This window comes from Dryas octopetala, chromosome 1, assembly GCF_963921425.1.
Source record: "Dryas octopetala chromosome 1, drDryOcto1.1, whole genome shotgun sequence".
NCBI lineage: Eukaryota > Viridiplantae > Streptophyta > Magnoliopsida > Rosales > Rosaceae > Dryas > Dryas octopetala.
Window position 1 is genome coordinate 21,056,860 of NC_141366.1, and position 11,779 is coordinate 21,068,638.

General features: G+C 36.0%; 1 protein-coding gene across 2 annotated transcripts; it reads right to left on the reverse strand.

Annotated features, from left to right (window-relative positions):
* Nucleotides 1-453: 453 nt before the first annotated feature.
* LOC147299058 (sec23/sec24 transport family protein) lies at nt 454-11,237 on the reverse strand. Of its 2 annotated transcripts, XM_086229834.1 has the most exons (14): nt 10,872-11,237; nt 10,645-10,707; nt 8,691-8,744; nt 8,420-8,592; nt 8,071-8,257; nt 7,795-7,940; nt 7,563-7,717; nt 6,901-6,982; nt 6,710-6,825; nt 5,309-5,407; nt 3,926-4,049; nt 2,091-2,368; nt 1,491-1,705; nt 454-1,399 (listed from the first exon to the last, which is right to left on the reverse strand). In XM_086229834.1, exons 1-14 carry the CDS (start codon nt 11,197-11,199, stop codon nt 1,188-1,190), a joined length of 2,232 nt encoding a protein of 743 aa, XP_086085960.1. In that variant the 5' UTR covers nt 11,200-11,237; the 3' UTR covers nt 454-1,187. The 2 variants fall into 2 exon arrangements, with proteins under 2 accessions (XP_086085960.1, XP_086085959.1); XM_086229833.1 differs by having other exon boundaries at nt 6,710-6,982.
* Nucleotides 11,238-11,779: the final 542 nt, after the last annotated feature.

The window sequence follows — 11,779 nt, forward strand, 5'->3', positions numbered from 1 at the left end:
ATAATTAGAATGATAAGCGTTTGAATACTAACAATAAGCATTTTGAATGCTTGCAAAGAGCATTCAAGCGCTCAACAAAAATTCATCCAAATACTTAAAAATGGACAAAGTTGTTTTCCTTTTATTGAGTAGGAGGACTATTTTGTGCATGACTAAAACTTGCATATCCCTTGTTGTATACAACATGTGAGACACACATGGTCATGTGATAGAGACAAAATTGTTTTCCTTTTATTGAGACATGACTATGCTTGTGTCTTACATGTTTATACAATAAGTGTTTATACAATAAGGAATAGGTAAGTTCCTCTCTTTGTGCATAGTCTCTCTCATTTGAACTTATCTGTCAGTTGTAACCGAAATATCCTAAATTATTTTACTAACAATAAGCCTACTACAATAGTGTAGATTTGATTCTATATTTCTCATTACGTCCAAAATGTGCAAAAAGAGTTGTAAAAACTACACCTCGACCCCTTACTTTTTGGCAGTCAAGATTCATTATTGCCATTTGTTGTTTGGGCTTAATGACCAATGAATGACACAACAATGCTTTATTTTCAGTGTAGCTTACGTGAAAAAATATTTGAAACAATCACTTGCTCAGAAGTCGCATGGTAGAATATGCAACTCAAATCCCATACAATCAACAATGGGATCTCAGCAGAGTCTTCCAAAAGGAAAGAGGAATACATACTAACCTTCAAGTTATAACAAAAATTTCACCTAGAACTTATAAAGAAAAATTTCACCTTTAACTTGTAACAATAATTTCACCTCTAACTTGTAACAAAAATTTCCCCTCTAACTTAAAACAAACGTTTCACCTTTAACTACATGTTTTTACACCAAGCAATGGCAAACACAAAAGCCAGTTTCCGCACAGTTTCTTGAGCTCTTCCATGCCTGCAACTATGTTTTACAACAATAATGTGACTGATTTCTATGTAATTCGTACCATGCAGGGAGCTTTAAAAAGTAGATGGTTAGAAACAGTTGCCCAGTTGATTCAATCAGCAGAAAGTAGTTCTCAACCTCAATGGGCATACACAGTTTGAACAAGTAAGGCAGTAGACTCAGTACACCAAGAGATTTAGCACCTTCTTTCTGTGATTTAAGCAATCCCCCCTAAATGTATAAGCTCCACCCTTTTTCCTGTACTTTGTGATTATATTCTCATACCAGTATTACTTCATGTATTCCAACACACTTTGTGTAATATCTTCAAGAAAGGAAACAAAACCCATGATGCTCGTTAGACCACTTCCATCAACGTCTTGCTCCTCGATAAGATAGTTTTCAAAAGCTGTGGCATCATCCTGCCCTCCTCTTATAAATATGAGTTTGGGGGTGATACACCTCTCTTTTTTTAATTTGTTGATCACAGTCCGCAACAAACCTAAAATACATCTTGTATTAGAAGTGAAGCACTGCCAAACCAAGATTCTTTCAACTTTGATAACCAGCAAGAAATGATGTAGAGAACTTACAATCATGGGGTGGAGGAAAAGGAAGTGTAGGGTCTGCTGTCGAAGAATAAAACACAATTAGAGTCGTAAATGCATCAAGGAAAAATATAGGACTACCACTGGTAATCAGTGCAGCACGACTCAGTGAATGGCGTGGGTATGCTTGTTTATCTGGTGTAGAATAGGAGGTCAAGACTGGATACACGGCACGATGGAGTGAACTTGGTTCCAGTGCACTGCACACAAAAATCAGAAAAGAAGAATTGCAGAGTTGATGTTTCATCAGAAGAGACGAGCACAATTAATTCTTCAGGCATCAATCACAGAAATATAAATTTTGTTGCAGAGGTAAGGAATTTCAAATTCAGGAACCCAAAAAATGCATAAAACAAGAAGGGGAATTAAATAAACAATAACTTTCTTTTTTCCAACACTAACTATCAACTTAGACATAGAAGTCCTGTTGCACAATATAGCAACAAGTATATGATGATGCATAGAGCGGAAAATAAAACAAACCAAGTTGGATAATCTTTATATGATACTGCAAAATTGATAGTCAAAAACTTGTAACAGATTCCTGGAAAACCTTTTACTAATAACAATTTGTGCATCAAATACCTGAAAAGACACTGCAGGTAAATTCGGTAGTCAGGATGAACACCTTCTTCGTGAAAACGGAGCAGAGGATTTCGAAGCAATGCAAAAACTAAGCGGGGTAAAGGCTGCAGTTCTGGGCATTGTGAGAATGCAACATCAATCTGAGCAGTTACTGAACTTCCATTCTTGTACTGAACAAGTTTATATGCTTCATTGTATTGAGCTGTTAGGATCACAAGCCAATCATGAAGCAACATTCTGCCTTCCCTAACCCCTTGCTCCAAAGAGGCTAATATAACCTATAGAATTGACAAATTTATAATAAACAATTTGTGACAAATATTAAGTGATAAAAGTAAGAATTGCATTAACTTAGTACATCTTTAGGTATTAACAATGACAGTAGTTTGCGCCCTATAATAAACAATTTGTGACAAATGTTAAGTGATAAGAATAAAAAGTGTTAACTTAATACATCTTTAGGTATTAACAATAACTGTAGTATGCGGCCTACACCCACACCACGCCCAAAATTTTGGAATGAGTGCTATTCCCTCATAAAAATCTATATCTTCTTTTCTTAAAAAAAAAAATAATAAATCACAAAGCCCATTGAGAACCAGGGATTAACAACTCAGCCCAACATCAAGTTAATTTACATACAAATGCAAAAGAGTTATCATCACTAAATAGTCTCTTAAATGTGAGTTGTTAGTTTAAGAATATCTCATATTTCCTTTCTGACCCAGGGAAACTCTCCTGCAGGATCTGGTGATGCCAGGAAATTAAGTCTCCAAACAGGGGGAAAATAAGTTGATATTCCAGTCAACCATGTTAAGATGCATTTTTTCATTTTTAACAATAAAAAATTCATAGTTTAGATTTCTTTTTCTTTTTCTTTTTCTTTTTCTTTTAATGCATCTTCGACCACTTTGATTGAGATAGCAAAACCTTGTGAAACTATAATCCACAGTCTAGTCTAGCTTCACTCATTAAGTCATTATATCGTGTATACATAAAGGTTAAATAAAATCCATAACTTCATCCCAATTCATGCAGCCAAGGATTTCAGTCAAATGTCCTGTTAAAATATTATTTTTCTTGGTTTTCACAAAACTCGCAGAAAAACTCAACCAGAATAGAGTGAAGAGCATTTTAACTGAGACATCTCATCACAAACCTTTTTTTTTTTATCCAAAATGGTATGTCACATGAAGGGTTAGTCCCAAGACAATGATATTTAGATTTATACCTTTCAAGCATGTAGTAAGCTACCAATTTACATGGGACTATGGGCATTTAGTTGACAATTATATGATCACACTACAATGTCTCCTTATTTAAAGGAGTCCTCTCACATGCGGTCATGTGCATGAAAGTTTGTTTCCTTTTTGAAATTTTTATTTATAAAAGAAAATATAAATAGGTAGTTGTGAGACAAGTGGAGTGTGGGGAGGAAGTTAAGGTTTAGTGAAGAACTGTATGTTAGTCATACTTTTTGTTTTTTTAATATGTATTAAAATATGAAAATAGCAAAAAATTATTATGCCAACCAATACATAGAAAGCTTGCTGTGATTTCTAACGCACTTCCAATACTGTAGTGCAGTTTAGTGTAAAATGAGTAAGAGAACATAAATTATTCATCCTCATAGAAACCTTCCAACACAGTTTACAGAATTCATGCTTGATAGTCCTTTAGTCCGCTTGAACAAAAACAAAACGAACAGTGACGTCAAGAAATCATCTTGTAATTTACATGGTGCAATATGATAGATAGGGCCTAATGAACAGAGACAAAAGACATATGAACAACTATCCAAAGGGACAAAACTGGCAGGATGGTAATAGAAATACCTTGTGAACAAGTAATGATAGAACCACTTCAGGATCAACACTGTCATAGAGTTCATTTATATTTTGGGCAACTGCACATTGCAAAGTTCGGATCCTTAGCCGTCGTTTGAGGGAATGCTTGCCTCTACATAACCATACAGCAAGCTTAGCCAAAAAGCATTTAAAGTAGAAACTAAACAGTTAGTAAACTTAAAAAGTAAAAATAACTGCAAGATTGGTGGTGGCAACATAGCACATAGAGGCAATCATTCTGTGGAGGGGAGAAAAATAGTGATTAGTGAACATACAGAATTTAGCATTATGGAAAGCAAATCACCAGAAACAAAAAAACATTTCCCCATATAAAAGCGACACGTAGAGTAGAGTCAATACCACAGAAAGCTTTCATAACAAAAAGAAAAAGCCATATTTAGCAGAATGTTTTTATTACATACTATGTTTAAGATATCAGATAAAACGCAATGAACTGCATCAGAATGCCAAGCATTTTTGTCTGAACTGAAAATATCCTGGTTCCTAACTTCCTACAATATTGTTTTATTTCAGAAGGCTATTCATTCATGCCAAGACATGTTGCTTCTCATCACTCAGGAAGTGTCAAACAAAGTGCAGCTGGACATGCTTAATACCCAAAGCTATAAAAGGCTCATACACAGTCCTTTAGAACGAGCTAGGTAAAGCACCTTAAATCAAGTACAGCTTAAGTACAAATCCATGCACTTTTTTTTCTTCCTGATGAACAAGTCATTAAACTATTACATTTTAAAGGAAAACTTATCTCCCATCTGCTCCATATTAGTGTTAAATGTGTAGTAGAATTTACCTATAAGAAAATGCATCTAGAACAACCTGAGCAAAGGGTATATTAATGTCTCTCCTCTTAAAAACACAGATGCTGAAATGTTTTAATTCTGTAAGAATCAAATGCAAATGTCTAAGAGGACCACTGAGGTATCTAGAAGTTGTCCTCCATCTATTGGAATATCTAGTTCTACAATCAAGAGCTTATCTCAAGGCAAAAGAATTCTGGGATCTGGTGTCTAATATGCTTGGGAAAGTTGATGGTTGGACAAAATGCCGCATCAGAGCTACTAAGGTTCTTCGTAAAAGGTTTAGATTTTAAAAGAAACACCTTTTGAGGCTCAGTTACAGCAAATTGGAATCAAACAGATACAAGCATAAGAGAAGTAACCTCTGCCAACGTACTCAGGTAAAATAACTAATTGACACCACATTCACTGTAAAATTGTAGATGAAATGCAACATAATGTTTGAATCATCAAAAGAAAATACAAGATAATGTCTGAGATAGGATGTTAATTTATTGAAAAAATAAAACAAGTTTACCAACTTAAAGATTGCTGTCTGTAAAAGCAACCATACCTACTTGAGGAAACCGAGCCTGAATCAGAGAGCTCCTCAGGGGGCAGAACAACTGTATATTGAAATGCAATCTGTATAATAGGAGGTTCTGATCCATGTCTGCAAAAGTATGACAACCACCTCAGGATTGGATTAGAGATGCACATCAAGCAAGCATTGAGCTTTATATCAGCAAGTGATGCCATGCAGTAAGAATGCAGCTCAATGATTAAAAGCTGCAAATGTAAAGTTATAAGACAGAGAGAGGGGGCTAGAAAATATCAAAACAATGTGAAAATCCAAATGAACCCAAACAAGAAACTAAGTTTTGAAAGCAACAGACGATTAGCATCTGAAAGAAATAGCATTCACTTTATATAAATGATTCTTTACGCTGTATGCAAACATACCAAGTAATTCTTTGATTATTACTGAACTGATTGATAATTAATTTTTCAATGGAGATAATGGGACAAGAATTAGTTTTACTTTTTCCTTCATTTTCTTTCAAAATGTGATGTCTATTAGAGAACCAATTATAACCTAGAACATTAGCAAGACCAAAATTTTTCAAATGGAGAAAATAAATAGTGGATGATATACATTAAAAAAAAAAAGAAAAAAAGAATTGTTTAATGTTTGGTATCAGGCATTTCCAGTGAACAGATGGTTTATAATGTGCAGAAGTCTTTTTACGTCTTAAAGATAATTCAAGACACCAACACCCCCTTTCGCCCTCCAAAAAAACCCTACTACCTCAGTCACATTACAAAGTTTAGTATTGAAAAAAAAAGTTTGAAATTTCTTCATGAATTTTCATCTTATAAACTTGAGAAGTAGATCAGGAAGGCTATCTGATTATAGTTAGGCTAGCTAGAAAAAATGAATATAAGAGCAAAATAACTTGACATGTTAACTAACAAACAAGGAATTGAACCTCTTTAACTAAAGGCCCAGGAAGGCTATCTGATTATAGTTAGGCTAGCTAGAAAAAATGAATATAAGAGCAAAATAACTTGACATGGTAACTAACAAACAAGGAATTGAACCTCTTTAACTAAATGGCCTTTTGAGCTGGAGAACTATAAAGTTGTATAAAAAGCACTCATCAGATAGTGAATGCTGCTTACAACTGATGAAGGTGGGCTGTGGTTTGGGGAAAAAAATGTGCTTTCAGATTTCTTGAAAGTTGACAGACCAAAAAAATAGAAGTCATGGTACATGCTGAAGGTTTAGTAAAAAGAAAATAACTAGGATAAACAAAGTATCATTTTCTAGTTATTGTAAATACACCCAAAATTAACCATAAATAACACCACAGAGAATCCCTTGGTATCTTCAAACTCAAAGTCAAATAATAGTCATCAAGTATCATTTGTGTTCAGCCAAAACAAATATATACTATGATGGGTATATACTTACTTCGCAAATCCCTTGGTTTCTTCAAACTCAAAGTCATAAGCATATGTGGCGTAAGAATCACAACAGATAATGTGTTGAACATTCTCATACTGTGGATCTGGAAAGAAATGACCATACTGCATAATAAAAAAGGAAATACAATAAGCAAATGGTATAATATTAACTCTATAATTAAACAACATGACACTCACAGAGTGGCCAGTTTTGAATTCAGATGATGTCCTCAATCTCAGTACACAACCAAAAGCGTATGGTCGACTTAGCATTCGGTACCTGCAAATAATGCATATCAGTCACAACATCGCCCATCTCATATCAGGGCACTCTCTAAAGTCTTTCAGGATTCCTGTAAGTCTAAATTACTTATTTAGTTATTCTATCAGAGGGTAAAGTTTTTTTTTTTTTTATAAGAAAAAGATTTTATTTACTTCACCCTTATCCGAGGATGAAGTTACTATCTTAACTGTATCAATAAAACATGTTAATGTATATCAGAAAATAAAGATAAGATATTTATGAAACTATTCATACTTTTTAGAATATACTAGTGTTATTTTATCTTCCAATATACGTAATTGTACACATATATGTACGCACACGCGCGCGCGTGCACACACACACACATACACATACAAGGAAAACCTTTCTCACTAGATAGTTTGGCATGTTAATTGTCAATCTAAATTGATTAGGCAGGTTCTTGTTTGAACGTGTGGTCCAAATTAACAGTCTGACAACATAATATGTCTGACTATCTGGAAAGAAAACATCAACTAATACAATGAGGAAGAGTTGAATTTATACACACTAAAAGGTCAAAATAATTCCACAACATTTTTTATGACATACTCACATGTCCTGAGGAAGAGTTGAATCATCAGTATTTGAATATAAATACAATGAGCCTCCACTTTCTACGCTAAGAAACTTCAGAGACGCCAAATCTGTATACTCATTTGTAACAGCAAAAATGTCCACGCAAACACCTGCTTGAACAGCGACAGCAGCCTGTAACATATGTCAATGCTTACATTTCCAGAAAGATATCCAGCAGATGATAAGAACGATAAGTAAGACTAAATTACCAGATCTCTGTAGAACGGAGTCTGCTCAGGAAGTAATGCACGGTCGGCATCCTCTCTTTTACTAGCATATTGTTCACCATACCGTCTTGTATCTAGTTGCCCAGCTCCATAATCAGGAGGACCGGACAAAAACGCAAAGACTCTACCTGCAGTTGCATTCAAAAGAGACAACATGCTTTAGAAATCATATGGTGAAAAAATAAGAGTTGAAACATTGATTATTGCAGCATTTAGATAAAAAAAAAATTACAGCTTATGAGCTTTGAGATTCATCACCTAATGCAAATGTGCTTCCATATTCTGATCCAAGGTAGTTCAAAAGGGATTCCATTGCCACCCCAAAACCACGTCCACCCATCAAAACACCATCTACTCCTTGACCTGCTGCTGTTGTTCTCTCCCATGAAGTTGTTGGTCTAAGTGTTTCGAGTGCAGATCCAATGCGGTCCTTACAAGTATCCACCTGTAACAAAGTTACTGAATTTAGCTCAGAAACCAAATTTTGATTATTTAGAAACCGCGATTTTGGGTACTGAAGAAATCGTCCCCGAACAACCAATCACTCAATGATGAAATATATTGCACAAAAAGAAAATAAGACTGGAAAACACCATGGCTGACATACTGGAGCTAAGAACTGTAACAAAGGCATGACATCTTCAAGCTCAATTGGTAGGGTGCCCTCTGTATCCGGGGGAATGAAAACATTCTTTACAACCGGTATAGGCCCTTGAACGTCATACAACCCTAGTTTGTGGCTAAAGGTAGCAAGACCAAACAGCGAACCGGGCCCAAGAGCTGTTATAACAAAAATTAAAAGATAAAGTTTTAGCTGTCCAAGTACAGGCATTCATGAAAGAAAGAACTAAAAATCATTTCGATCTAGCAATTATCACCTTCCAAAGCTGCCAGCAATGCACTTTTAGTAAGTTCCAAAAATTCTTCTGAAGCTGCAGTAAAATCCATAAAAGATAAATGTCATTTCTCTGAAAATCTTATAAGCAAATAAAAAGAAGGAAATTATCAACTCCAGAAGAGAATGCATAGATCAAGTAATCAAGAAACACCAAATATAGATGACCAGAAAGAACTAGGAAAATGTTTAGTTGAGGGGAAATTATTAAAATGAGTCACTTAGTGAATACTTTCGTGGATGCTCACAATTTTATAAAGCAGAGGTAGAAGAAGATTGCTAGAATATAAAACAATTGTTGGCCCACATTCTAATAGCTTAAGCTTTTGGGAATAGCAGTAAACCAACAAGCTTTATCATGATATCATAGCAGGAGATGCTGAGTTCAAATCCCTACAATTGCATTCACCCAAAATAATTTGAGTTCTACACTTGTACATGTTGGGATCTGACGGTGGAGAGAGACCCACATGTGAGGGAAGTGTCAGAATAATTGTTGGTCCACGCCCTAATAGCTCAAGTGTTTGGGAATAGTGATAAACCAACAAACTTTATCAAAGATGAGGACATCTCTATCCAAGACTGAGTCAAGCAGATCCCTATGAAACTATTAACAAGAACTATAGAATTCCTCGACTCAAGAGTCAACTCTGCAGCATAACAAGCCATAATTCTGGCAATTCACTTCTGTCAAAATAAAGCCAAGATTAAAGCCATCTTAGTCTGCCATATGCTACGCCTAGAAGATCCTCATCACATCAGCACACTGTCACTAGAGTTTTTGTTTTCTAATTTGAAGAACTAAGCACCCATTGAAGGAAACATTTTATCACCTTAGGAATATCTAACTATTCCCATATAAGACTGGAGTCCAAGGGCTTCCAGCTCCTCACTAAACCCAATCAACAACACTGGAAAAATCAACTTCTACTACAATGTTAGTAAAGCCAAGGCGTTAGATGCTTCCTCAAACCAAACAAATACACTCACATTTTTGCTCTAGATGCAACTACAACAGTTGGAGAAAAAAATTAAAATGCTCCTCGTCAAAATCCAAATAGATCTCCAGCAAGTCGAAGTGTCTATAAAGCATCTATCAAAGCTAAGCATGAGAATCTTTCGCTAGGTGGAAAGCAGGGAAGAATGATGGGAACAACAACACAATCAAAAACCCTCAAATCTCAAAGAATTTATATTTAAGTAAGAATTAAGTTCTCGAAAGATACTATAGGTAGATTGCCTTGACAAAAACTGTCATGCGAGTCTTTCCAATAATAGTCTGCAAAATACTTATCTTGAGAAAAGATAACTGTTACTTTTAACTTAAAATGAACCAGATGGTGGCAATCAGAACATGGTTTTATCCTTAACATCCTCTTCGGTCTCCAACTCCAGAAAAAGAGAAGCACAACAAACCTAAACAACTTCCAATTTTGAAAGTAACCCGATTATAAAGCAAACCTTTTAGTTTTAGTGAGATAAATATTCATGAGATTAAGCTTCAAATTCTATATCCTAAAGCATATACCCCCTAAATAAGCCCACTCATCAACCATTAGGAGAATTTCTGCATCTGATGCAACACAGAAATGAGTTGGACACAACCTAACTGAACATCGGCCTCATTATCATCAGCACAACCCGGTGATAGCTTTTAACATTAAGAGAAATCCTCCGGCTCTATATATTCTCATCCTATTTCTTCCCAAGTATTTAGATATTAATAAAAACAAACTTATTATCATCAACATATCAGTTCCTCACGGCAATTTTAACGGTCATTATCATTGTGATTAGAACATTTCAAACACTTTCAACTTCAACCTAATGACATTAACTTGTTCAAGCACCAAATGGCCAAAAAGGTCAACTTTCACTTCAAAACAAACCCTAATTAATCATTAAAAAGTCCAATCCAAATAGCAATGTAATCTTACAGGACAAATCAATGGCAGCAACATAAACCGGGCGAGGTTGCATTGCTTCATCCGACTCTTCCACTGCAGAACAGAAAGACGGAAACAAAACAAAAAAAAAAAATCATCACTAAAAATAAAAATAAAAAACACCTATTCAAACTTTCGAAGCTCGAAGTCTCGTTCATTTTCTCGGCAACCAAACAACAGAGAGAAAAATCAAAATAGAGTGTGGCAGAGCGACCAACCAGGAAGCTCCAGATCGATGAAGGAGGACATCATTTCGGGGCAGGACTGAGGGTTGGAGTAGCGAGCAATGGCCTGAGACGAAAGTCCCTGGGGGTTTCCGCAGAGCGAACAGTTCCAGGACCACTGGTCGAGCTCGCAAAAGGTGTTGAAGTAAGCCCAGCAGTTCTCGCACCGCGGCAACAGCTGGCCGTCCGATCCGTACACCGGCGCTTGACCGTTCTCGTCCTTGGTCGCGAATGGCGTCACCGTCACGCCCCATGGTATGCCTGAGCTGTCGTGAGCCCCGGCGTCGATTGGGAACCGCGACACAGTGGCTCGAACCGCCATGGTTCTCTCTGTGTTTTTTTCGTTGTTTTTTTATTTTTCTTTTTCGGTTTTTCTCGGGAAACAAACGGAGGGTGGGAAATAGGAGGGGTGCAGGTTAGATGGGGCGCATGTTAGCGGACTGCTGTGGAGTGCCACATAGGGTCAACCAGTGGTTTTGTGCCAGGTCATAAAAATGTTTGCTGATTTGGCATCTGAAGATTTTATGCAGCCACGTCAGATAAACTCGTTTTATTGATACCGGTTAGGACCCGAAAAAGACCGGACCGGTCCAAATTCAAAACTTTGAGTCGGGCCAGACCAAGTCTCTCTTGGGTAAAGGTCCAGATTGGATCGGACAGAACAAGAAGGATGAGGAGAACTCAGTACCTAAATCCATTGGACTTGGGTTCCAATGTCCAGTTTCGGACTATATAAAGGCTTTTGGACCACTCAATGAAATTATGCAATCCTAAACTCTGTCTAATATGGCCATTAAAGTTAATTTGAGATTAAATTTAGAACATAAATTGATAAAAAAATATAAAGGTAAAAGCTATTAAAGGTAAAGTCAAAAAATTAATATAAAAATAATATTAAAAAA

Excerpts from the sequence above, each read along its gene's own strand:
- LOC147299058 (XM_086229833.1), bottom strand. The coding sequence starts at position 11,199 with ATGGCGGTTCGAGCCACTGTGTCGCGGTTCCCAATCGACGCCGGGGCT. Across the intron at positions 8,745-10,644 it reads TGCTGCCATTGATTTGTCCT|CTTCAGAAGAATTTTTGGAA; the intron begins GTAAGATTACAT and ends ATTTTACTGCAG. Across the intron at positions 7,718-7,794 it reads CTCCGTTCTACAGAGATCTG|GCTGCTGTCGCTGTTCAAGC; the intron begins GTAATTTAGTCT and ends CATATGTTACAG.